At 44.2% G+C, this 25,999-nt stretch overlaps 2 protein-coding genes across 2 annotated transcripts; one reads left to right on the forward strand and one right to left on the reverse strand.

The window, feature by feature from the left end:
• Positions 1 to 318: 318 nt before the first annotated feature.
• Positions 319 to 14,389, reverse strand: LOC141418204 (putative ATP-dependent RNA helicase TDRD12). Its single transcript, XM_074058649.1, has 6 exons — positions 8,444 to 14,389; positions 7,892 to 7,952; positions 7,715 to 7,807; positions 2,184 to 2,281; positions 1,574 to 1,650; positions 319 to 581 (listed from the first exon to the last, which is right to left on the reverse strand). Exons 1-6 carry the CDS (start codon positions 8,495 to 8,497, stop codon positions 497 to 499), a joined length of 468 nt encoding a protein of 155 aa, XP_073914750.1. The 5' UTR covers positions 8,498 to 14,389; the 3' UTR covers positions 319 to 496.
• Positions 14,390 to 23,778: 9,389 nt separating this feature from the next.
• On the forward strand, positions 23,779 to 24,542 carry LOC109674616 (protein C19orf12-like). The gene has a single exon (XM_074058650.1). The coding sequence runs from the start codon at positions 24,060 to 24,062 to the stop codon at positions 24,291 to 24,293; it is 234 nt and encodes a 77-aa protein (XP_073914751.1). The 5' UTR covers positions 23,779 to 24,059; the 3' UTR covers positions 24,294 to 24,542.
• The last annotated feature ends 1,457 nt before the right edge of the window (positions 24,543 to 25,999 follow it).

Genomic DNA, 25,999 nt, shown 5'->3' on the forward strand with positions numbered 1-25,999 from the left:
TCTGCTGGGCCGCGGTGACACAGCACAATTCGACTGACCTCTCAGCTGACACTTGGAATATAAAATTGTGAAAGCCAAAATGGTGTAAAAGAAGTCATAAAAATGGGCATAAAACATTTCGTGGATTAAGGTATAAAATGAAGTATCGCTCTTTGCTAAGAAGAAGACAGACAAAACTGGGAAGAAAGCAACCACCACCCCATAAACAAAACAGCCTCAAGACATGCACTACACCTAATTCAAGTAATTCTTCACCTCAAATGTAGCAGGAAGGGAGGAAGAAATGACTGCTTCTACAATGGAACAAAGGTTCAAAGGGAAAAACCTGCCCCAGCAACACAAATGGAAAAGCAAAAATCAGCCTCCCAGCCTAGAAGAAACTTTATTTTGGTTATGGGAATGCGGGTTCTATTTAACAACAAAATTTGTAAATTTCTCTTGCTTATATTTTCATTACAACTAGTGCAATGAACAAGTCAGGCCAAGGAGTTAACTCTTACTTCACACAGCCATTTTTCTCATCATAGTTTTTTTTCTCAGCCAGTCGAAGTGACTTCTCATTTGACTTCTGACTTAAAGCACTAGAAATCAAAACACAGAAAAAGTTATTAAATTTGTGAACCCTTTATCTGCAATTCTGAAAATATGTTAGTTTTGGGGAAAATGTTATGCATCTTAGATGATCTACCTAAGTGATTTTCTGCAAGAAGCTTTCAGAACCTGGAGGAATGAAAGCAGGCCTGACACTGTGCTGCTGTCCACATGGCCTGTACGCTGAACACACTAGACACGCTGGACAGGGAACAGGGCAGCAGGAAAGGAGGAAAAGCCTGAGGACAAACAGAATCCTGCGCACTTCCTCTTCCTGTTGGTGATGACTGAGGGAGGCCTGAGACATGGGACTCCGTGCAGAGACATGAAAATTCTGAGAGGGCTGGAGGTGTGGCTCAGGCAGTAGTGTGCTTCTCTAGCAAGCATGAAGCCCCAATTCAAACCCCAGTGCTACCAAGACAAATAAATACTGAAAGAATAATTTCAATACATGGACTCCATAGCTTTATTCCTGTGGGTAGAGAAACAGCACAGCCCATTACAGCCCTAGCCGGGTAGTCTGTGAAGGTCTGGAAGGGTCCGCCCCAGAATATGGGGTGAAAAAGCAGCAAGAGCAGCTGCGGAGCAAAGGCATTTCTCCTGCAGGAGGCTCTCGCCCAGCCCAGCCCAGCCCAGCCCAGCCTAGCCCACCACTGTGTCCCTCAGCCCATGCTAGCAGCTTCTGGGATATAGAAAAACAACTAGGACATGACGTGTGCCTTTCTTAGGGATTTCTGGAATTAGAGCAGCAAGAAGTTTGAGACTGTGGCATCTGAGTTCAGGATGGGGAAAGGTTGATCAATGGGCACTAAGGTATACTTAGAACGTTCTGGTACTGTACTGCACAGCACGAGTGACTGCACATACAGGCTTTGGGGTCCTTGGGGTCGTGGAACCAATACCCCAAGACAGAGATATGACTACCAAAGACGCTACGGACAGCTAAGGCTCTGGGCGAGCTGAGCCAACTTTGGAATCCTACCTTGCTCCTGGTATATCTGGATCAGCATAGATGGTGATGCCTCTTTTTGTTGGCCAGTACACTGAGGACTCAAGACACTGTAACAGAAAGAGCATGAAACCTGACAAGATCTCTATCCCGTGCAGGTGACCTTCAGTTGGAGTGACCCCTTCCACAGCCATTCCCCATGACCCGCGTGCACAGACCAGCGTGCCGTTGAGGTCATCTCTAGACTGAATACCCAGGGACTTCAGCAGACCCCTGCATTGCAGACAAGCAGGACTTAAATGTCCTTCCATTACTTTCCCATCCTATCAAAAAAAACCCCAAAAAACTGGAGGTGAGTTAGAACCGAAATGAACTTTTTCCTCATTGTTTAGGTGAGCATAAAGATGCAAGGTTTTCATTTGTTTGTTTTTCTGAGACAGGGCTTCACTATGTAGCCTAGACTGGCCTCAAAGTGCTGGGATTACAGTGTCACTCTAGCTTGGCTAGAGTGCAGTTGGAGTCACCTTCTTGCAAAACAAGCAAATGTGCCAAGTATAGTTTTTCACAAGTGAAAGTATCCTAGCCAACGACAGAAGGATATTCTAACACTCCATGAACTTGCACGCACACTCAAAGACACCACCTTGTTTAAGTCTTTTAAGGAGACTCCCAGCTGCCCCTTTTCTGACTTGTTTTCAGCAGGGTCTCTCCATGGATCCGCAGAGCATTTCACAGCTCTGTCTGCAAAACAAAATGGCAACAAAAGCTACTTTGAAAAAACCCGAGAGCAAACAGGAAGAAAACAAACTTTCAAATCTTACAACGTGAAATTATCCTGGAAGAGAGGTTCACATTGAACTTTCCTCGAGGGGATTGCAGGTAAGAATCTTGCTTTAGCCTTTATTGTTAAGGAGGTTGTAAAAGCTCCCACACCAGCCTACTAAGAATAAAGCCATTTATTTTCCCAACTCATCGGACCGCGTTCCAAGAAGGCCACAGTGCATCTCACGCACGGGGTCCTCTCACGGGGCATCGGATCCCCACTGTGGTGGGGTCTTCCTTGTTCCGAAGGCCCCGACAGCAGCATGATCGGCTCTCCGGCTGGAGCACAGAGTGCCAGGCAATGTCTGCTCCCTCAGCTGCTCGTCTGGACACCTGCCCCACTCTGGGAGAACCCCAACAGCCACAGACAAAGGCTGCTGGTGTCCAGCCGGCAGCCCCACTGAAGCCCAGTCAAAAGGCAGCATGGACTGCCAGAAAGGCCACCGGCAGGCCTTCAGATGAGCCCAGAATTGGGAGCTGCCTTTCTCGGCTGCTGACCACAGAACCTAGAATGGGGGAAAAGGGGCACCGTTTCGCAGCACCCCATTTGAGGAAGTGTAGAGATAGAAATACAACTGAATACCAACTGTAACTCAGATCCAGCCATGGTTGAGGACCACAGCTCCGTATTTCACCTCTAAACTGCACAGTAGATAGACAAGGTACTAGACAACAGGCCAAATTTTAACCTAGAAGTATTAAAATTCTACATGAAGAAAAAGAAAACATTAAAAAAAGTAACAGCAAAAAGAAAATTTAAAACTCAGTCAAAATAGTAAATAAAAACTAAAAGGTTCTATTCAGGCATGGTGGCTCGACACCTGCAATCCCAGCTACTTGGGAGGCAAAGCTAGGAGAATCATGGTTTGAGGCGAGCCCAGGCAAAACGGTAGCAAGACCCCATTTCAACAAATAAGCTGGGCGTGGTGGAGTACATCTGTAATCCCAGGTACGCAGGAGGCATAGCTGGGAAGACTGACAATCCCAGGCTGGCCCTGGGCAAAGTGTGAGACCCTACCTGAAAACTAAGGCGAAAAAGGGTTAACGGTGTGGGTCACGTGGCAGAGCGCCCGCCTAGCAAGTGCAAGGCCCTATGTTCAAACCCCAGTACCACCAAAACTTCCCCCCAAATAAAACCACCTGTGTAGCACAGCATTAAACATCTGAATCCTCTAGACATGAAAGTGACGAAAGTCGTTTACAGAGTAATATAGACATCAAGCTGGGTGATTACACTTGGGTAAGACCTGAGGTGTGGCTTCAGGGAAGAGAAAAACAAAGGAAGTGCAGCCTGGCCTTCGTTCCTTAGGAACTACCTGGGCAATCCTAGAGGTGCCCATGCTCAGTGTCAGTGACAGAGCAGGAACTGGAACGAGTTCCACTCCTCTCCTGTCCTTGGATCGGGGCAATGAGAGCGACCACGGGATGTGAGATGCTGCTGCAAGTGGCAGTAACACCACAAGTCTTCATGTCATGTGGTGTTGGGGTCTGGAAGTGTAGCAGGGAGGAGGACAAGAGAAACAGACAGGCCTGTGTTCTGATAAAGGAGCGGGGAAGGGATGGCACAGCAGCGAGATAAAACCTAAAGAATTCAAACGTGAAGAAGGTCACGTAGCACTGGGGGTGAAGCATGGGAGTTACATGCAAACATAGATGGGGAAACCTTGCTTTTTGCCTCTGTAACTTCCTTGCAAGGGGATATAAGGTGAGACCCCTTTGTCCTAGGGGCTCAGCCTGTGGATGTGACTCCACTGAGCTGCTGCTGGCACGCTAGTAAGTATTGCTTCCTGAACAGCCTTGGTGTCCCATGCCTCTGTTTGAGTTTCCGGTAACAGAATTCCATCATCTGTTTGGGGTACAGCTGTTCAGCCCAAGTTATCAACTGTGACCTGGACCCAGACTGGAGGTGGCAGTTGGAATTCCCCACGTGGACCAGTGCTCAAGCAAACCCCCACCAAGTGCACAGGTACCTCAGTGGCATCGCAGTGATGGAACCATGTGGTGATCGGCAGAGAAGGGAAGCAGCCTGCAAGGACCCGAAACTAAATCTACTTAAGATATCCCAGAGATGGAAGGCAGTTGTCTACAAAGCGACACGGGCAGATGTGACAGACGGGCAAGCGTAAAACGTGAACCAATGAGAACTCTAGCTGGAAACTCAAAAGGCAGAGTAAATACCAGGCTAGAAGCAAAGAGAAAAGTGGTGAACTAAAGAATCAAACTTAAGAGAAGCTCTTGGGGACGTGAGACAACTTGGCTGTGACATGTCCCTGCACTGACCGTCGGGGTTGAATGGGCATCCGTCCCAAAGCCTCGAGGCTGGCTGCAGAAAGAGGAGCATCACACATACAGGAGGTTGTTCTCATTCTCAGTGCGTGAGTGCCTGCCCTCTCCTGCTAGAATCTCCAAGCCAGCGCCCAAGAAGCCTTGCAGGTTGCCAGGCTGGGTGCGACATACCTGTAGTCCCAGCTACTCTGGAGGGTGAGGTAGGAGGCTGGTAAGGTAACAGGAACGTACTCACAAGTGCAGTTTTAGCCCACCAACTTACTCAGCTTACCGACCAGCCTGCTTTCCGTTACACAGGTTTACAGACTTTTTTTCTCTACCCCTTCCACTCCCCACCCATGCAAGGGACTTCATAATGTCTTCACAGATCCAGGCAAAACCTCAAGCTCCTCTCACGTCGCTGTCACAGGAATGAAAGATCACCCAGCACCACAGTGAGCAAAGGAGAGTCCAGGAGAGCAGAGGATACAACCTCGGGACGTGTGCCACCACCTGGCCCAGAGTCTCACCTCAGCGAGTACATTCAGAAGCCCGTGTTCTGGGGCTTTCCTTAAAAGCCTGTCAAAATTCATACGCCTTCATTTCCTTTCCTCAAAAACCCTGTGGCTACTTGTGAACTGGAACTACTCCTGGGCATTTTTAGTGGTCACAACTAGGGATTCCATGTGTGTGTCTACATTCCAAAATAAAAACAGTACTGCCTGCATGGAAGCGCATGCCTATAATCCTTTCAGCTACTCAGGAGGCCGAGGCAGGAGATCACGAGTGTGAGGCCAGCCTGGGCCCCTTAGCAACCGCCTGTCCAAAGTGGAAAGAATAAAATAAAAAGGAGTAGGGGGGCAGTTAGCTGAGTAACGGGCAGGAGATCTTGGGTTTACCCCTCGGTATCACGAAACAAAACAACAAAACCTCGCACTATTGTATTCGAAATGAAGAATGCCTTTGGTGGGCTCGCCTTCACATGGCTGAGGAAAACATTCTCGGAACTTTGGGATCTGTCAAGAGAAACTTCCCCAAAAGAAAAGCAACAGAACAAAGACTTTTAATCATGGAACAGAAGATCCAAGAACTGTGAGACAACTTGCGGAAGGTTCCTATTAGTCTGCTCAGGATGCAAAAGAAAACACCACAGACTGGAAGCTTTAAAAATAGAAGCTCATTTCCCACCATTCTGGAGGCGAAATTCCAAGATGAGGTGCTGGTCCACCTGTGTCCAGGTGAAGTTTTGTCAGTGGCAGGTAACAGCCACCTTCTCGCCATAGCGCTTGGGGAGCGCTAGCAAGCTAAGCCACACCTTCCTCTTCTGGTTCGGGTACCGGTCCGGTCCTATCACAGAAGGGCTCCATCGACTTCCTTGCCCTTCATTTCCTCCAAAGATCCTATCTGCAAACACAGCCACACCACACTGGGGCTTCCACATGTGACTTCTGAGAGGTCACCCTTTAGCCCATAGCATGGGTTTTCGTGAAAAAAATAAATAAAATTGTTAAGCGTCTAGATGGGCTAAGAAAAAAGGGGAGAGAGGAAAAAGGCGGGGGATGAAGGAGAATGTAGAAGACAGGGAGGGAGATGTTAGGAAGATAAGGAGTGAAGAAAGGCCATCACAACAGATCCCATGAACATCAAATGGGAATAAAAGATACTCCGTAAGTGTATACATTATGTCGACTGAAACTTTTAAAGCATAGTGATGGACTACCATGCACCGACAAACAGTATGCTCAAAAAATTGATCACCTAGGTACAATCGTCAATTCTTTAAAGGTACAATCTGCAAAAGTCACACATGAAATACAGAACCTGAGTAAGCCTGCCTGAGCTGAAGAAATCAAGTGAATAACAAATGACCATCCAAAACAGCAGTTCCAGGTCCAGGTAGGTTCACTGGTAAATTCTACCAAACACTTAAGGAAGATATTATAGCAACTTTTGAATCTCTTCCGGAAGCCAGAAGCAGGAGAGGAGGTGCTTCCTAACTCAGTCTATGAGGTCAGCATTCGTTACCTTAATAGCAAAATCAAAAAAAGACATCACAAGAGAATTACAGAGTGCAATCTCTCATGAACACAGATACAAAAATCTTGAATAAGATATTGGCAAATCAAATTCAACTCTGTATAAAAAGACCCTGGCAAAAGAGTGTGCAGAGACTGAGCAGAAATATTTGGAAAGGAGATTATCTGTTATCCAAAATATACAAGAACCCTTAAAAACTCAACAATAAGAGCACTGGGGGCTTAAGAGCATTTTCCTAGAGAAGACCCTGAGTTCAATCCCTAGCGTCACACACACACACACACACACACAAATAGACAAAAAAAAAAAAATTCACAAAAAACCTGAGACACCTCACCACAGAAGCACATGAAAAAGTGCTCTGCATCATACATTACTAGCCAAGAGCAAATTAAAACTGTAAGGCCACTCCAAACCTTTCCAAATGGTATACAGCCCAAGTAGGTGAGAACGGGATCAGAGGATGCATCCACAGGGATGAGGGGAGGTGTGAAGTCACAACCTGACCTGGAAGACTGCCCAGCAGAGGGCATCAGAGTTGGGTGTCTCAGGAGTATGGCTGTGCAAAAGGAATAGGAAAGGCGGAAGAAAATCCAACAGTGATTACTTACAATTTTATTTTGAGACACGGTGCTGCTAAGCTGCGCTAGCTGGCCTGAAACCCGCCGTCTTCTTGCCTCAGCCTCCCGTGTAGCTGGGATTCTAGGTGTATAGCACTGCACCTGGCTGGCAAGTGCCTGTTGTTCACATGACAGTAAAACCTCTACGGATTCGGGGCAAATGATCACTGCCAGCGTAAACTGGATTCCATTAAATCGAGGAGGAGACAGAGAGAGACACGGAAAGAGGGGAGAAAGGGAGAGACGCAGAGAGAATGTAACCATACCCTTGTAAGCAACCTCTACAATCTTTAGGTGACAGAGAAGGGGCTGGAGGTGCAGCTCAGTGGCAGAGCACTCGGTGCGTCTAGGTTCAATCCCCAGCATCGCGTGCACACACACGAGTATTATTTTTGCTGCCTGCGAAATCGAGCAAAGTAGGAAGACTCACCCAGCATTCCAGCAGTTGGCCCGAGGTCACCGACGACACCCTTGCACCAGGAATGCTGAAGAGGCTGTACCAGTAAATCTAAACCACGGGAATCTGAAAGAATGAACTCAAGATGAAAGCATGAAATAAAACACCAAGTAAAGATGTGAGTTCACTCATTCACTTGCTCTACTTTACTTTTGCTGTAAGGGTGCAGGAGACTCAGTAAGGGCTGGTAGGGTGTGAGAAGACTAAAAATCTGAAAGCAGAAAGCGACAGTTAGAACTGTTTCCACAGGAGGGCTGAGCAGCACAGCTCAAGTGCTACAGCACTGGCCTGCCAAGCAGGAGGCCTGGAAATGGAACTCTTGTACTGCCAAAAAAAACCCCCCACAAAACCCAAAGAATTGTTTCCATGGTCCATGACCACCCGCTACTTGACGTTAAGGAAGGGTAACCTGTAATAAACACAGTGCCTCAAATTCTCAGGCTGGAAAACCTTATCTGGTTAAAAATCTTTCAACTCTAAATGTGGGTTTCTGAAAATGGGTGGGTGTTACCAGGAAATCGAGAAGGGGTTTTTCCTAGTTTCATACACACAAACCGTAGCAGCTTAGGACCGGAAAACCTGTCCTACGCTACTACGGATCAAACTTCCATTGTCACACACAGTCTAAGTCTCCACGCAGGGAAAGGCTCTGAACTTCAACTGGACACTCAGATGAGAAAGCAACGTAGAGAAAATACGCACCGGGGAGACCCACTCACTTTTCACTGCTTGAAAATCTCGTCCTTGCCAGAGCATCGGCCACAGAGTCAGGGCTGGGTTCGGTTTACTGGAGAATGATGCTGGCTTTATACTGAATCTTGATTTCTCCAAAGAATCAAGGGTTTTGTTCTGTGTAGGTGACGCATAATAAGCGAAGTTCTTTGCAACAAGATCGTCATTAACACAAACCTGTAAAATGTGAAACGTTTCCTGATCAATCAAATGACTGCAAAGAAAATGCTCTAAACTTAGCCCAAATCTCCATCCTCGTTAAACTGTTTTGTAGAACTGTTTCATAAACAGATCTCTTGGTGACAAAATAGCAAGGATCTGCAAGCAGCACAGAAAGATCTTGGAAGCACGGAGAGCCAGACAACCTGGCCGGACTGGTGGGAGAGTTTGTCAAAACTTCAACCTTGGCCGGGTGCGGAGGCACACACCTCTAGTCCCAGCTGCTCAGGAAGGGCGCGCTCAAACCGTGGAAATGAAGCTGTCTTTGGACCCTTCTCTTCTACAGCTGCATTCACAGCCTTGTACACCCTGCAGCCACACAGCTCAACGCTGTGTGCTCACGGTGTTGATCCCAGCTTCCCCACCCGTCTCAGATGCTGGGCTCCTGCGGCCCGACTGTCACCACCTGAGTGTCTATGCCATGTCTTGAACTTAACGTGTCTAAGGATATTAAGATCGGGATCAACAAAGTATGGAGTTTTAAAGAAAGACAGGACCTACGCAGTACTGGCACCTCACCCACTTGACCTTGATCCCTGCCCTCTGAGAGCCAGTCTTGAAAGAAAATGTTGTTTATTAAGGGCTGCTGGAGTGACTCATTTCTTCACAGATTTTTTGGCCATTTGGTCTTCTTCTTTTCAGAATTATCTGCTCAGTTATTCAATGGGTTGATTCTTTGCAGGGTTTTTTGAGATCCTTTTCTATTCCGGTTATTAATCCTTTGTCAGATGTACAACTGGCAAAGATTTTCCTCCCGTTCTGTAGGCTGTCTCTGCAGTCTGCTGACTCTCCTTTGCTGTGCACAAGAGTTTGTGTCCTAAGTACCATTTGTCGATCCTTTCTCTTCATTGTTGAACTACTGGACTTCTCTTCATAAAGTTATTACCTGTGCCTATAAGACCCCGTGTGCTTCCTATTTTTTCCTGGACTACTTTCACATTTTCCTATTTTACATAAAATCTTGGATCCGCTTTGAATTGATACTAGTGAAGGTGAGAAACTGGGATCTATTTTCCGTCTTCTACAGGTGGACTTCTAGTTTTCCCTGCACCATCTGTTGCAGAGGCCATCTTTAATGGGACACGTTTGGGCTCCTTTGCTGAAAATCAAATATGGCTGTGCTTGTGTGGGTTTGTTTCTGGGTCTTCTGTGCTGTTCCATTGGTCTTCACGTCTGGTTTTGTGCCAGGACATGCTCCGTTTATTGCTGTGGCTCTGGAGTCTAGTTTAAAAAGCAGGTATTTTACGACACCTCCACTGTTGCCGGTTTTGCTCAAGATTGCTTTGGCTACATGGGACCTTTTGCGCTTCCACAGGATTGAGTTTCTGTCTCTGTGAAGAATGTCAGTGTGGCCACGCGCCTGCTGGTGGGACGTTGTTCAGGCCACAGATCTCCAGCAGCTGTGTGAAATCTTTTGGCTGCAGGACCATAGGGAGGTCACCTGGATGCGTCAGAAGCGGAAAACGGTCAACATTGAAGGAGGGGCATTATTACCATGCGGTGATGAGGGGTAGCAGTCATGCTGAGGCCCCAGACTTAAATCCTTAGGTGTGCCTGCTGCAGCACCTGGGGCTGTTGCACTTTGAGGCACCAATCCAGTGTTCAACCTGGTCTTCAATCTTGGGACTATGCTGGACCTTCTGAACATGGTGGCAGGCCCTGACCTCAGTGAAGTCACAGTATGAGGACAGCACCAACTCTGAGGTGGAGTGTCATGAACTATCTGCTCCTGGGTAACTTTGAGTACACGTGTCTGTGCCACTGGCTCCCGCTTCATCGTGGTATATGGTGACGCCAAAGAGGGGTTTTTCCATTTCCTTAGTTTGAGATCAGACTTCACTTCAAAGCTATTTTCACATCATTTTAAAGATATATGCTTCTACTGTTCCATAGAATCAGTTTTGAAAAAAGATACGGACATTTGGAATATGTGTGTGGAATGTCTGATGTTTTGAAGGGGTAGTAGGTAGAATGTTGGTTCTATGCTCCTTTTCTAGCTCAGTAAAAAGTATGAAGCCTGGGGTAATCACAGCTATTTACGAGTGTTACAACATTCAGGATCAATCATTCCACCAGTTTCCTTTTTCCTTCTGGTGCTTGGGTAGACAGTATGATTTCTGCCACTGAAGACAAATCTGAGAAACCCAGGTTGAGCGTAAGATAGTATCACATTTATGTTTTTTTGAGATTTTAAAATAACCTTTATTTGTTTTTCAGTTAACATGTTCATTACAGGAAACAAACACATGAAGCAAAGAACAAAATATGCCATAGCCACAAGCCATACAGTTGGAATGTCCTAAATGCTACATGTACACACAATGATCCATCTTAGGCAACTGAGATCGTATGGTCTGACGTGCTTGTCCACACATTGTGGATGCTCAGCAACACAAAATCCCGAAGCTACATGAATATTTTGATAACCAAATATGTACTGTACCCACCCAACCTGTTTGAAAATAATGACAATCCTGCATTCCTCGGGGTCAAAAATTTCACTAAAGAATGAAATGGCAGCAGCGCTCTCTAGGCAGAAGTGTTGGCAGAATTACAAGATTGCATTTGTATAATGCTGCCTTTACTGTGACACATAAAGCCACCAAGTACACTAAGCATAGTTTCTAAGACCATCCATTGTGACATCTATAGGGTTAAAATATTAGCAAGAAGGCATGTTCCAATGAAGTAGTGTATCTCTGTCGTACAGCCAGAAGCTACGTGCATGTCAATGGCTCTTATCAAACTGTAAATCTGAGCACACCTGCACATTTCTCTCCCTGTGGACTTTCTTCTGACCCACTGCTGCCAGCCTAATGAACAAGTACTATACACACCGCCTGGAGGTAGTGACAATTCAATGTCCAAGATGCATCTCTTCTGTTTATTATAACCTATTTACAAGTTGAGTAACTCAGTAGCTCTACTTTTTATCATACCTTGTCACCTCAGGAAGCATATAGTTAGATGTTGTATCAATGAACTCTGTGAACAATAAACACGAATACTTTAATCAAAAAAAAAGTGTCAGTGCAATTTTGATGGGGACCTCATCGAATGTGGATTGCTTCAGTGGTATAGCCGTTTGCACAATGTTGATTCTGCCAACCAGGAGCTGGGGGTGTCTTCTCTCCTCTAATGTCTTCATTGATTTCTTTCTCCAGTGATTTCTAGCTTTCACTGGATAGGTCTTTCACTTCCATTTTAAATTTGTCCCTCAGTGTGTTAAATTTTTGATGCTTTGTGAATGGTATTTTCCTGATTTGTTACACTGTTTGTTGTCTGTGTACAGAAATGCCAACTCGTGTACTGAGTTTGTATCTGGCTACTTGGCTGAATGTGTTTATGAGCTCTAAGAGCGTTGTGGTGGCATTTCAGGGTCTCTGAGCTGTAAGATCGTATCTTCTGCACACAGGGATAATTTGACTTCTTCCTTACTTGGTTTTTGGGGGGGCTGTACTGGGGTTTGAACTCAGGGCCTCTTGCTTGCTAGGCAGGCACCATACCACTTGAGCCACTCCACCAGCCCCTTCCTTCCTATTTGTATCCCTTTCTGAAGTCTGATTGCTCTAGGCAGGTATTCCAGCGCTATGCTCAATACGAGTGAGGAGAGTGGACACCCTCCTCTCAGTCCTGACTTCAGAGGAAATGGGTTGTTTTCCCCACTTAGTAGGATGTTGGCTATAGGTTTGTTATATACAGCCTCTATACTGTTGAAGAATGTGACTTCTATCATGAAAGGGTGTTGAATTTTCTTGAAGGCTTTTTCTGCATCTATTGAGATGACCACGTGCTTTATGTCACTGATTCTGTGTGTGTGGTGTACTATAGTCATTGATTTGCTTATGTTATGCCATCCTTGTATCCCTGAGATGAAACCTACTCGATTGGCGTGTGATCTTTTTAACTGTGTCGTTGGTTTTGTTAGTATTGAGGATTTTGCATCTGTGTTCACCAGGATATTGGCATGTAACTCTTTTTTTGATGCGTCCTTAGTTGGTTATTAGGCTAATACTAGCTTAGTAGAGTGAGTTTGGCCTATTTCTGCCTTTTGTACCTCATGGTGTAATTGGAGGAGCACTGGTGTTAGTACTTCCTTAAGGGTCTGGTAGAATTCAGCAGTGAATCCATTCAAACCTGGCCTTTTCTTTCTTGGGAGGCTCTTCTGTCTCAACCTCATTACTTGTCATAGATCTGTTTAAGTTTCTCATGTCCTCTTGGTTCAATTTTAGTGAGTCATGTGTGTCAAGAAATTTATTTCTTCTTGATTTTCCAGTTTGCTGGAGTGTAGGTTTTCAAAATATTCCCGTATGATCTTTTGAATTTCATTAGTGTCTGTTGGAATATCCCCCTTGTCACCTCTGATTTCATTAACTTGGATCTTCCCCTTTCTTCTTTTACTTAACGTGGCTAGGGGTTTGCCAAGCTTGTTTATTTTTTCAGAGAATCAGCTTTCTCTATCGTCACTGTTCTTTTGGTCTCCAATTCGTTCACTTCTGCCATGGTCTTTAAAACTTCTTTCTGACTCCTACTTTGGGAATTGGCTTGCTTTTGGTTTTCTAAGAGCTTGAGAGATATTATCAGAGCATTTATCTGGGATCTCTCTAGTTTTCTGATGTGGCTGCATCCCACAGGTTCTTGTTTTCACTTTAATGTAAGAAATCCTTAGTCTCTTTAGTGACTAATTGATCATTCAAGTGTGGTGTCAATCTCCATGAATGTGAATTATTTTTGTGATTTTCCTTGCTGTGGATTTCGAACTGTATTCCATTATGGAATACAGGGATTCCATAATGGCACGGGATTACTCTCATTTTTTTATTTGTTGAGATTTGCTTTATGACCTAGGATGGAATCTGTTTTAGAGGACGTTCCATGGGCTGCAGAGAAAAATGTGTAATTCACTGCCATAGGATGTAATACTCTATAAATAATGTCTGTAAGACTGTTTTGTCCACGGTACTATTTAGTTGTATGGTACCTTTGTTGATTTTCTATCTGGTTTCTGCCTGTTGATGAGTGTGGGGTGTTGAGAGGTCCATCATTTTTTCAAATAGTACTATATAAATGTCCATTTTCAGGTTTTAATAATTGTACTATGGACTTGTGCGATGTTAACAGTAGGGGACCCCCTAGTTTTGCACCTTTCCTCTAGGTCTAAAATAACTCCCTGGAGCGTGACACCCTCTGCGGGCTGGGCAGTCCGAGCCCCTTGTTCTCGTCACTACCCGAACTCAGAGTCACGCCTTGTGCTGCTCTTCACTAGGGCGGCTGGCCAAGCGTGGCAGTTCGTGTGTGACGCTCACCTATGACATCCTCTTTCATTCTACTCAGGGTCTTGCACTTGCTAGGCAGGTGCTGTACCACTTGAGCCATGCCCCAAGCCCTTTTTTGTTTTAATTACTTTTCAGATGACTCTGAAATGTTGGTCGGGGCCAGTCTTGGACCATGATCCTCCTACCTCTGCCTCCCTCATAACTGAGATTACAGGCATCCTCATTTTGCCTGGCTTACTGGCTGAGATTGGGGGGCAGAGTCTCACTAAGTCACTGACTTCGGGGAGACTCCATCTCCCAAGTACGTGGGATTACAGGCATGCATCACCCTACCTGGCCGTGCTCTGAATCCTCTATAATAAACACAAATTACATGCAAGAAATTCTAGGTGAACAAAGTGCAGTACCACCACAGCAAACAGTGTATTTATAAAAATTAAGTCTTTTATTCATGTGTCTGGGTTTTAAAAGTTGTCTTTTTATAAGAAATATTTCATATTTTATAAATATTTCTTTATAAATATTTATATTTACAAATATTTATATTTATAAATATTTGTATATATAAATATTTCTTATTTTATAAGAAATATTTTATATTTCTTGTTCACTTCCAAACAAAATGCTCTGTTAATAAAATGAGGTGACTGTTTTAAATAATCAAAAGAGTCTGTGGCCAGACATTGTGGCTCACACCTGCAAGCCTAGGTACTGAGGAGGCAGAGATGAAGAGGATCACAGTTCAAGGCCAGCCCAGGCAAAATTTCTTGGGACTCCATCTCAACCAATGGCAATATGGTGGCATGCTGTGCCAGGAAAGTACACAAAGGAGGATAGTGATCCAGGCTTGTCTGGGCATCAAGTGAGACCCTATCTCGAAAAAATAACCAGCGCACACACGAAGTGCTGGTAGAGCAGCTGAAGAGGGAGTGAGCCTGACTGGCCAGTGCAAGGCCTTGAGCTGAAACCACAGTACTACCACCACCCCTGGAGAAAGAAGGCTGGGAGTGTAGTACAGTGGTACAGTGCTCGTTCTTCATGCACTAGATCCTGGGCTCAACTGCCAGTACTGAGAAAGCAGAACTAAAAATTCAGAAAACAGCCCTGGCTAACTTCCACGACAGACCTTGCATCTGCACTGTTTTATTAGAGTACAGATTTTAATGAGAAAAAGATCAAAGTACACTTTTCACCTACCTTTTCATTTTTTATCGTTGCATACAGGTAGACCTCAAAAGTGTCTTCTTCCACAGCACATAGTTTGGCTTCCACTTGGGTGGTTGCTAAGTGACATAAATGAAGAGCTGCTATCAAAGGCACACTTGAGCCAATGGTGGCATTCCCAGCTGAGTCTCTTGCTACCACATAGTGTCCCTACCAACAAAGTGGCCAGCAACGTCTGCATGCAGGATGGGCTCCCTTAATAGAAGGCATCTGGGGTGACTGTGCCACAGAAACAGCTTCTGCTGTTTGGTCCTCATCAGCAACATTCTCTCCCATCAACCTATGAATACCTCAAGGACATTTTGGGGCCCTCTCTTTTCTCTCAGTTTTTCCCAAATCCAAACTTTCATTCACACTCTTCCACATGAGCTCCATTCTATCCTCCATGTGCCCCCAAAATTGGGCATCTCAGTAATGGGTCTTCGGAAAGAATTCCTTGGAGCACAGTGTTTTCTCTTGCATCAGGGGACACAAACGTGACCTCACAGGTTGTGTTGACCCTGACTGCTTACTGAAGGTCATGTGGGCTGGGTTTTTCCATTGTCAAGTAAGTTTCTTTTTCCCTTTCCATACTCTGTTCTTTTGGAGTAAGTCACAAAGTCCAGCCGGGTTGTATCTTTAAATATGATTGCTGCTATTTTAAAACTGTGGCAAATCTGATGTTCTGAGTGGCAGCTGCTTCTTGAGTCAGGGACTTGGCCAGGCCCCCCAGGTCACACTGGCCACCCTGGCTCACTTCTCATCACCTGCCCCAGGGGACACCTGCCTCAGCCTGTCCTCGGCCTGGTGAGGAGGCTGGTGCCATTGTACAAAGCCTCCAAGTTGCAAAATTAGCAGCAAGCTTGGATTCTAAACTGTTCGTGTCCTTGTTGGGTAGCAGAAAGAGAAACTGTGAGTTTCATTTCTTATTTGTCATCAGACAACTTGGAAGAATGGTTGGAAAAATGTCGCTTCAAGAGAAAGGACCCTTGGACTGCAGGTGTGGCTCAAGCAGAACACTTGTTTAGCAAGAGCAAAGCTGTGAGGTCAAACTCCAGTTCACCAAAAAGGGGGGGGATATACCCATATATATTTCTTTCTCTCTTCTGTATGTATATGAGAGAGAGAATGAAAGAAAATGTGTGTGAGATTGAGAGAGCAAGCGAGCAAGAGGAGAGGAAAGACCTTATCTGTCCCCAGGGTCCTTTAACCATGGCAGATCTCTGGAAACTTCTTAAGCTCCAGGACAAGTGTCCTATCACCTATCAGCTGCCCTGATGAGCAATCATGACCACACTAGAGGGGGAGTGTCCTGGAAAACGCATGTCCTTCACAGCCCCCTCCTTTGTGGTGAGAAGGGGCTCATGTGGTATGTGTGTGTGTGATGTGTGTGTGTGTGGGTCTCTTTGGCGCATGGAGAGGCACAGGCCTGCAGTGAGATGGGGTACCCCTCAGTTTGCATCGGCATGTGGGGAGTGGGGGTGGGGGAAGGGCACATTGAGGTGTCAGTTATCTGGGTCAAGTGCACCAAAACCCATGTTTTTTTTTTTATTGTTCATATGTGCATACAAGGCTTGGGTCATTTCTTCCCCCTGCCCCCACCCCCTCCCTTACCACCCAGTCCGCCCCCCCACCTCCTCAATACCCAGCAGAAACTATTTTGCCCTTATTTCTAATTTTGTTGAGGAGAGAGTATAAGCAATAATAGGAAGGAACAAGGGGTTTTGCTGGTTGAGATAAGGATAGCTATACAGGGCATTGACTCACATTGATTTCCTGTGCGTGGGTGTTACCTTCTAGGTTAATTCTTTTTGATCTAACCTTTTCTCTAGTACCTGTTCCCCTTTTCCTATTGGCCTCAGTTGCTTTAAGGTATCTGCTTTAGTTTCTCTGCATTGAGGGCAACAAATGCTAGCTAATTTTTTAGGTGTCTTACCTATCCTCACCCCTCCCTTGTGTGCTCTCGCTTTTATCATGTGCTCATAGTCCAATCCCATTGTTGTGTTTGCCCTTGATCTAATATCCACATATGAGGGAGAACATACGATTTTTGGTCTTTGGGGCCAGGCTAACCTCACTCAGAATGATGTTCTCCAATTCCATCCATTTACCAGCGAATGATAACATTTCGTTCTTCTTCATGGCTGCATAAAATTCCATTGTGTATAGATACCACATTTTCTTAATCCATTCATCAGTGGTGGGGCATCTTGGCTGTTTCCATGACGTGGCTATTGTGAATAGTGCTGCAATAAACATGGGTGTGCAGGTGCCCTTGGAGTAACCTGTGTCACAGTCTTTTGGGTATATCCCCAAGAGTGGTATTGCTGGATCAAAAGGTAGATCAATGTCTAGCTTTTTAAGTAGCCTCCAAATTTTTTTCCAGAGTGGTTGTACTAGTCTACATTCCCACCAACAGTGTAAGAGGGTTCCTTTTTCCCCGCATCCTCGCCAACACCTGTTGTTGGTGGTGTTGCTGATGATGGCTCTTCTAACAGGGGTGAGGTGGAATCTTAGCGTGGTTTTAATTTGCATTTCCTTTATTGCTAGAGATGGTGAGCATTTTTTCATGAGTTTTTTGGTCATTTGAATTTCTTCTTTTGAGAAAGTTCTGTTTAGTTCACTTGCCCATTTCTTTATTGGTTCATTAGTTTTGGGAGAATTTAGTTTTTTAAGTTTCCTATATATTCTGGTTATCAGTCCTTTGTCTGATGTGTAGCTGGCAAATATTTTCTCCCACTCTGTGGGTGTTCTCTTCAGTTTAGAGACCATTTCTTTTGATGAGCAGAAGCTTTTTAGCTTTATGAGGTCCCATTTATCTATGCTATCTCTTAGTTGCTGTGCTGCTGGGGTTTCGTTGAGAAAGTTCTTACCTATACCTACTAACTCCAGAGTATTTCCTACTCTTTTCTCTATCAACTTTAGAGTTTGGGGTCTGATATTAAGATCCTTGATCCATTTTGAGTTAATCTTGGTGTAGGGTGATATACATGGGTCTAGTTTCAGTTTTTTGCAGACTGCTAACCAGTTTTCCCAGCAGTTTTTGTTGAAGAGGCTGCTATTTCTCCATCGTATATTTTTAGCTCCTTTGTCAAAGACAAGTTGGTTATAGTTGTGTGGCTTCATATCTGGGTCCTCTATTCTGTTCCACTGGTCTTCATGCCTGTTTTTGTGCCAGTACCATGCTGTTTTTATTGTTACTGCTTTGTAATATAGTTTGAAGTCAGGTATTGTGATACCTCCAGCATTGTTCTTTTGACTGAGTATTGCCTTGGCTATTCGTGGCTTCCTGTGTTTCCATATAAATTTCACGGTAGATTTTTCAATCTCTTTAATGAATGTCATTGGGATTTTGATGGGAATTGCATTAAACATGTATATTACTTTTGGGAGTATCGACATTTTTACTATGTTGATTCTACCAATCCATGAGCATGGGAGATCTCTCCACTGTCTATAGTCTTCCTCAATCTCTTTCTTCAGAAGTGTATAGTTTTCCTTGTAAAGGTCATTCACATCTTTTGTTAGGTTTACACCTAGGTATTTGATTTTTTTTGAGGCTATTGTAAATGGAATTGTTTTCATACATTCTTTTTCAGTTTGCTCATTGTTAGTGTATAAAAATGCTAATGATTTTTCTATGTTGATTTTATATCCTGTTACCTTGCTATAGCTATTGATGATGTCTAGAAGCTTCTGAGTGGAGTTTTTTGGGTCTTTAAGGTATAGGATCATGTCATCTGCAAATAGGGATATTTTGACAGTTTCTTTACCTATTTGTATTCCTTTTATTCCTTCTTCTTGCCTAATTGCTCTGGCTAGGAATTCCAGTACTATGTTGAATAGGAGTGGAGATAGTGGGCATCCTTGTCTGGTTCCTGATTTTAGAGGGAATGGTTTCAGTTTTTCTCCGTTAAGTATAATGCTGGCTGTAGGTTTGTCATATATAGCTTTTATAATGTTGAGCTACTTTCCTTCTATTCCTAGTTTTCTTAGAGCTTTTATCATGAAATGGTGTTGGATCTTATCAAAGGCTTTTTCTGCATCTATTGAGATGATCAAGTGGTTTTTGTCTTTGCTTCTGTTAATGTGGTTTATTACATTTATTGATTTTCATATGTTGAACCACACCTGCATCCCTGGGATGAAGCCTACTTGGTCGTGGTGAATAATCTTTTTGATGTGTTGTTGAATTCAGTTTGCCATTATTTTGTTGAGGACTTTTGCGTCAATGTTCATTAAGGAGATTGGCCTATAGTTCTCCTTTTTGGAGGTGTCTCTGCCTGGTTTTGGGGTAAGTGTAATAGTGGCTTCATAAAATGTGTTTGGCAGTTTTCCTTCCCTTTCTATTTCGTGGAACAGTTTAGGGAGGGTTGGTATCAGTTCTTCTTTAAAGGTCTGATAGAATTCAGCAGAGAATCCATCAGGTCCTGGACTTTCTTTTTGGGGAGACTCTTGATTGCTGCTTCAATTTCATTTTGTGTTATAGGTCTATTCAGGTGATGGTCATATGTATCTAGAAATCTGTCCATTTCTTTAAGATTTTCAAATTTATTTGAATATAGGTTCTCAAAGTAGTCTCTGATGATTTCCTGGACTTCCATGGTGTTTGTTGTTATCTCCCCTTTTGCATTCCTGATTCTACTAATTTGGGTTTTTTCTCTCCTCATTTTAGTCAGGTTTGCCAGGGGTCTATCGATCTTGTTTATTTTTTCAAAGAACCAACTTTTTGTTTCATTAATTCTTTGTATGGTTTTTTTGGTTTCTATTTTGTTGATTTCAGCTCTTATTTTTATTATTTCTCTCCTATTTGTTTTGGGATTTGCTTGTTCTTGTTTTTCTAGGAGTTTGAGATGTATCATTAGGTCATTGATTTGGGATCTTTCAGTCTTTTTAATGTATGCACTCATGGCTATAAACTTTCCTCTCAGGACTGCCTTAGCTGTGTCCCATAGGTTCTGGTAGGTTGTGTTCTCATTTTCATTGACTTCCAGGAACTTTTTAATTTCCTCTTTTATTTCATCGATGATCCATTCTTCATTAAGTAATGAGTTATTCAGTTTCCAGCTGTTTGCATGTTTTTTGTCTTTACTTTTGTTGAGTTCTACTTTTACTGCATTGTGATCAGACAGTATGCACAGTATAATTTCTGTTTTCTTATATTTGCTGAGACTTGCTTTGTGCCCTAGGATATGATCTATTTTGGAGAAGGTTCCATGGGCTGCTGAGAAGAATGTATATTGTTTAGAGATTGGATGAAATGTTCTGTAGACATCAACTAGGTCCATTTGATCTATTGCATATTTTAGATCTTGGATTTCTTTATTGATTTTTTGTTTGGATGACCTATCTATTGATGATAATGGGGTGTTAAAGTCTCCCACAACCACTGTGTTGGAGTTAATATATGCTTTTAGGTCCTTCAGAGTATGTTTGATGAAATTGGGTGTGTTGACATTGGGTGCATACAGGTTGATGATTATTATTTCCTTTTGGTCTATTTCCCCTTTTATTAGTATGGCATGTCCTTCTTTATCTCATTTGATCAATGTAGGTTTGAAATCTACTTTGTCAGAGATAAGTATTGCTACTCCTGCCTTTTTTCAGGAGCCATTGGCTTGGTAAATTTTCTTCCAGCCTTTCATCCTAAGCCTATGCTTATTTCTGTCAGTGAGATGGGTCTCCTGTAAGAAACAAATTGTTGGATCTTCCTTTTTAATCTGTTTCATTAAGCGGTGCCTTTTGATGGGTGAATTAAGTCTGTTAACATTAAGCATTAGTAATGATAGGTATGTGGTGATTCCTGTCATTTAGTTGTCTTAGTTGTTTGAAGGTTTGATTGTGTGTACCTAAGTTGAGGTTACTCTCTACTGTCTTGCTTTTTCTTTTCCTGTGGTATGGTGCTGCCTGTCTTTTCATGGTTATGTTGAGTTTCACTTTCTGTGTGCAGAATCCGTTGAAGAATCCTTTGTAGTGGTGGCTTTGTGGTCACATATTGTTTTAGTTTCTGCTTATCATGGAAGACTTTTATTGCTCCATCTATTTTGAATGATAGTTTTGCTGGGTAGAGTGCCCTGGGGTTGAAGTTATTTTCATTCAGTGCCTGGAAGATCTCTCCCCAAGCTCTTTTTGCTTTTAATGTTTCTGTTGAGAAGTCTGCTGTGATTTTGATGGGTTTACCTTTGTATGTTATTTGTTTTTTCTCTCTTACAGCCTTCAATATTCTTTTCCTAGTTTCTGAACTTGTTGTTTTAATGATAATATGTCGTGGAGTAGTTCTATTTTGATCTGGTCTGTTCAGTGTCCTGGAGGCCTCTTGCATCTGTATGGGAATATCTTTCTCTAGATTTGGGAAATTTTCCGTTATTATTTTGTTGAATAGATTACGCATTCCCTTCACTTACACCTCTTCTTCTTCTTCGATGCCCATGATTCTCAAGTTTGGTCTTTTGATGGAGTCGGTGAGTTCTTCCATTTTCTTTTCACAGGTCTTGAGTTGTTTATTTAATAGTTCTTCAGTTTTTCCTTTAATTGCCATTTCATCTTCAAGTTCTGAGATTCTGTCTTCTGTTTGTTCTATTCTGCTGGATTGGCCTTCCATTTTGTTTTGCAGTTCTGTTTTGTTCTTTTTTCTGAGGTTTTCCATATCCTGGATGTTTTCCTCTTTAATGTTGTCTGTTTTTGTCCTGAGTTCATTTTTCTGTTTATTCATCGTGTTCTCTCTTTCACTTTGGTGTTTATACAGTGCTTCTATGGTTTCCTTTATTTCTTCTTTTGCTTTCTCAAATTCTCTATTTTTGTTGTCTTGGAATTTCTTGAGTGTCTCCTGTACATTTTGGTTGACCCTATCCAGTATCATCTCTATATAAAATTCTCATTGAGTACCTGTAGTATGTCTTCTTTGAAATTATTCTTGTGGCCTTCATTGGGTCCTTTGGCATAGTTTATCTTCATTTTGTTGGAGTCTGGATCTGAGTACCTGTTTTCTTCATTCCCCTCTGGTTCCTGTACTAATTTTTTGCTGTGGGGAAACTGGTTTCCCTGTTTTTTCTGTCTTCCCATCATTGTCTTTGGTGTTGTTACTGTCCCTGTACTGTGTGCAATTAAGTATTTTCTAGCTTGTAATAATAACAATGGTAATATTTAGAATGGAAGGGTGAGCTGAGATGGAAAGCAAGAAGTTAAAGAAATGGGAAAAACAAATACAGACTGGAAGGAGAAAACAGAACAAGGTATCAGACAAGAAGGTTTCAAAGGTATAAACAGGGAGCTTTAGTGTACTAATCAACAGTAAGCTGAACATACATTAGAGAGACAGAGAGAGGATTGAAAATCATAAATATAAAAAATAAAGATAAGAATAAAAATAAAAAATAGGTAAATAAAAGAAAAATTTATATATAAAAATGTATTAAAATAAAATGAAAAAATAGAAAATTAAAAAAAACCCCAAACCAAAAAACCTCCAAGTTCAAATGCAATGAAGTTTCAGTCTTAATAATTTGGGTGTCCGTCTCAGTCTCCAATCCTGGAGATGGTGCCTCAGATGTTCTGTATTTGTCTCATCAAAGGGGATGCATAAAGTAGAACAAAACTACACACACACGCACAAAAAAAAACCCCACCAAGTGTCCCAAGTTCAAATGCAACACAGTTTCAGTAAGTTTTTCAGCATGCAGGTGTAATTCAGTTGTTCTCTCATCGAGGGTAGGGAGAAAAAGAAAAAAAAGAATCTGGAGACAGTTCTGAGAATGGTAGCTGCAGCTGTGGCTTGCCTGCCCACTGCTGTCAGCCTGCTGTTGCTGGAGGCGTTGTTTATGCAGATCTCTGGGGTGAGCTTCGCACTCACCTGGCCCTGCAGGCTTTGTTTGCTCAGATTTCTCCTTTGCGGGAGCCTCTGCTACAGGCTTTCCCCTTTCCAAGCACTGGGAAAGGTGACACTGTACCCGTGTTGTCAGGCCTGCGTGTTTATTTACAGTTCATGTGGGAGGTGGGTCTTCCCCCCTCTCCTGTGGAGTTTTCCTCCCACCACCACTTTCACAAGCTTTCCTGCTCCTGATTACTGGGCAGTGCTGCTGCTCCTGCCAGCCGCCATGTTTGTTTACAGCTCACATGGGAAGTGGGTCGTCCCTCCTCTCCTGTGGAGTTTTCCTCCCTCCGCCACTCTCACAAGCTTTCCCGCTCCTGGTTGCTGGGCACGCACCCCGCCCCCGCTCCCGCCAGAGACTCTCCGGCCAGGCTGTCTCGTTTATTTACAGTCCCGGGAAGGATTCCCTTCCCCCAATCTTCGGCACTCAGTGTGCCCCACCCTCTTTCTTGCGTGTCTTTATTGCTCTTATTGCTTATCACTCAGTTTCTCTTTTTTCCCCTTGTGGAGGTTGGTCTGTCCAGGGGGCTATGCTGCTCTGGCCCAGGCTTGTCTGTGGGGGAACCGCGGTACCGCGAAGCTCACCTGGTCCGCGTCTTCCCAAGCCGTATGGGCGCCGGCAACTGGCGGCCCGGGGACCCTCCTTGTTTCTCCGTTTAACGTGAAGTGGAGATTCTCTGCACCAGCTGGAGGTGTGGAGGGGTCAAAGTTATGCCTTTTCTCAGTGATTATGCCTGCAAAGTGTGTATCCAGCGTCTCTCCAAGATTTCACTATAGGAGGCTCACTTTTTGCTTCCTCTCTCTAGCCGCCATCTTGGAATCACCAAAGCCCACGTTAACTTTTGCCTCCCATGCATCCTGGTGGAGCTGAGCTCATTCTGAGCCACTCAGGATGTGCCATCCATTATGACAACGGGCACGCTCTCAGTGAGAGCCAAGGCCACCATTCAGGAGTGACGCCAAGTAACTGAGTCGTCCTTGTTTTCTAGGGGGGGCCGTCGGGGGCCTGTTGGGAGCCTGGATGGCAAGGGGGCAATTTAAGCCCGTGCCTCAGATCCTCATGGAGCTGCCTCCTGCTGAGCAGCAGAAGCTCTTTAACGAGGTTGCGGCCATCGTCAGGAACTTAGACTGGATGGACGCCGTGAAGCTGACCACGCTGGTCATGGGCAGCCAGGCCCTGCAGCAGCAGCTGGTGGCCATGCTGGTGAACTTTATCATCAATGGGTTGGGGGCCGAGATTCGCTATGATGACTAGGCCTCTCCCCCTGGGAAACGGGGGGCTGCGGATAGACGATTCTGGGACCCTTCAGAGGTGACCATGGTGTTGGGGCCACCTGGCTGGTTTCCCTGAGAACTCTGCAGTGTGTTAGCCCCAGGTGGAGGAGACAACCTGCTGGAGAGAACACCAGTGTGCTGTGTCATGCCAAGCTGGCATTACAGGTGTGCACCCCCACACCTGACTTCAATAAAAATTTTGAATCAGTGTCTTTAAGACATTTAATATGCAACTCCTTCAGTGCGAAGACATGCTCTCCCATTACAAAGTCAAGTTTCTCACTCCAACGTTACTGAGCTGCTAACTGAAGAAGCCAGAATTTGATCCCACATCTGTACAACCCCAATGCCCTCAAACACTGTACAGAGGCTTTCAAATTTATGGGAACTGGTAGTTCTTGAATTGTGTTACATTATATATATTTATTTATTGGTGGGATTTGAACTCAAGGCTTCATGCTTGCAAAGCAGGTGCTCTACTTGAGCCACACCTCCAGTCCATTTTGCTCTGGTTATTTTGGAGATAGGATCTCATGAGCTCTTTCCCTGGGCTCTCCTAGAACCTCAATCCTTCCAATCTCAGCCTCCCTCATAGCTAGGATTAAAGGTGTGAGCCACCAGCACCTGGCTTTGTTCTCCAGAGGCAATCTGTGAGTTTTAAACTGTTCTTGAGATTTAAATCATGAGTCACATTGGGTAGTGTGATGAAACCTCACACCATCCTGCTCCATCATGCCTGGGTCATGAATCACTTCTTCGACCAGTGTATCCACACTGTATGCACTGCCTCCCCATCACTCACTCACCAGCCACCTCAGTTATTAGGTCAACTTGTAACCCCTGTTGTGGTCATGTTCAAGCCAGCCTTATTTCACTTAATAAGAGTGCCGGAGCTCAAAAGGAAAAGGAGGCACCACGTATAAAATCTGGAGGGTCAGACTATCTGTGGTACTGTGTTAGCAACACTACAGGGCATATAGGAAAAACAAAAGTGTGGCCAGGCCGCAGGGGTCCACACCTGCAATCCCAGCTACTCCCGAGTCAGAGATCAGGGGAATCGCGGTTAAGAGCCAGCCTGGACGAATAGTTCAGAAGACCCTATCTCAAAAATACCCACCACAAAAAAGGGCTGGTGGAGTGGCTCAAGTGGTAGAGCGCCTGCCTAGCAAGCGTGAGCCCTGAGTTCAAACATCAGTACCACCAAAAAGAAAAAAGAAAAGAAAAGAAAAAGTGTGAGATTATCCTGCATTCAGGTAAATCCCAAGGGGGTCGGTCTTGGAACAGAGCCATCGTGGATGAGGGAGACTACTGCATGCATCTGGATCCTACCTCTTTGCAGATTTGGGTTTTTTTTTTACTGTGCAAAAACTGTTGTAAGAATCCACAGCCATAATTCTGCAGAAAACCCATTTTAGGAGTGGTGTCTGGACCCTGAGTGGGAGCCAGCCTTACAGACCAAGAATGCAGAACTCAGCATCCTGGAGCCCCTGCAGCAGGAGTCCTGGCACCCTTCAGAGCAGCTTTCCTGAGACTTTTCCAGTGCAGTCGACAGATGCTAAGCTGGGTATAACAGACAGAAGCTACACAGTGACCAGGTGTTTTACAGTGGGACTTTTTGAAAGGTTTCACCATTGACTTGGTTGCATTGGCTATCGCGATGAGCAGTTGAACTAAAACTCATTTTGA

The sequence above is a fragment of the Castor canadensis genome, chromosome 16, assembly GCF_047511655.1.
Source record: "Castor canadensis chromosome 16, mCasCan1.hap1v2, whole genome shotgun sequence".
Taxonomy (NCBI): domain Eukaryota; kingdom Metazoa; phylum Chordata; class Mammalia; order Rodentia; family Castoridae; genus Castor; species Castor canadensis.

What these genes read in the sequence shown, in the direction of transcription:
- LOC109674616 (XM_074058650.1), top strand. Translation starts at nt 24,060, where the DNA reads ATGGCAAGGGGGCAATTTAAGCCCGTGCCTCAGATCCTCATGGAGCTG.
- LOC141418204 (XM_074058649.1), bottom strand. Translation starts at nt 8,497, where the DNA reads ATGCTCTGGCAAGGACGAGATTTTCAAGCAGTGAAAAGTGAGTGGGTC. An exon ending in AAAGTGAGTGGGTCTCCCCG is followed by an intron (nt 7,953 to 8,443) that starts GTGCGTATTTTC and finishes TTCTGCTTTCAG; the next exon opens with ATTTTTAGTCTTCTCACACC. An exon ending in CCTTAAAAGACTTAAACAAG is followed by an intron (nt 1,651 to 2,183) that starts GTGGTGTCTTTG and finishes TTTCTGTTACAG; the next exon opens with TGTCTTGAGTCCTCAGTGTA.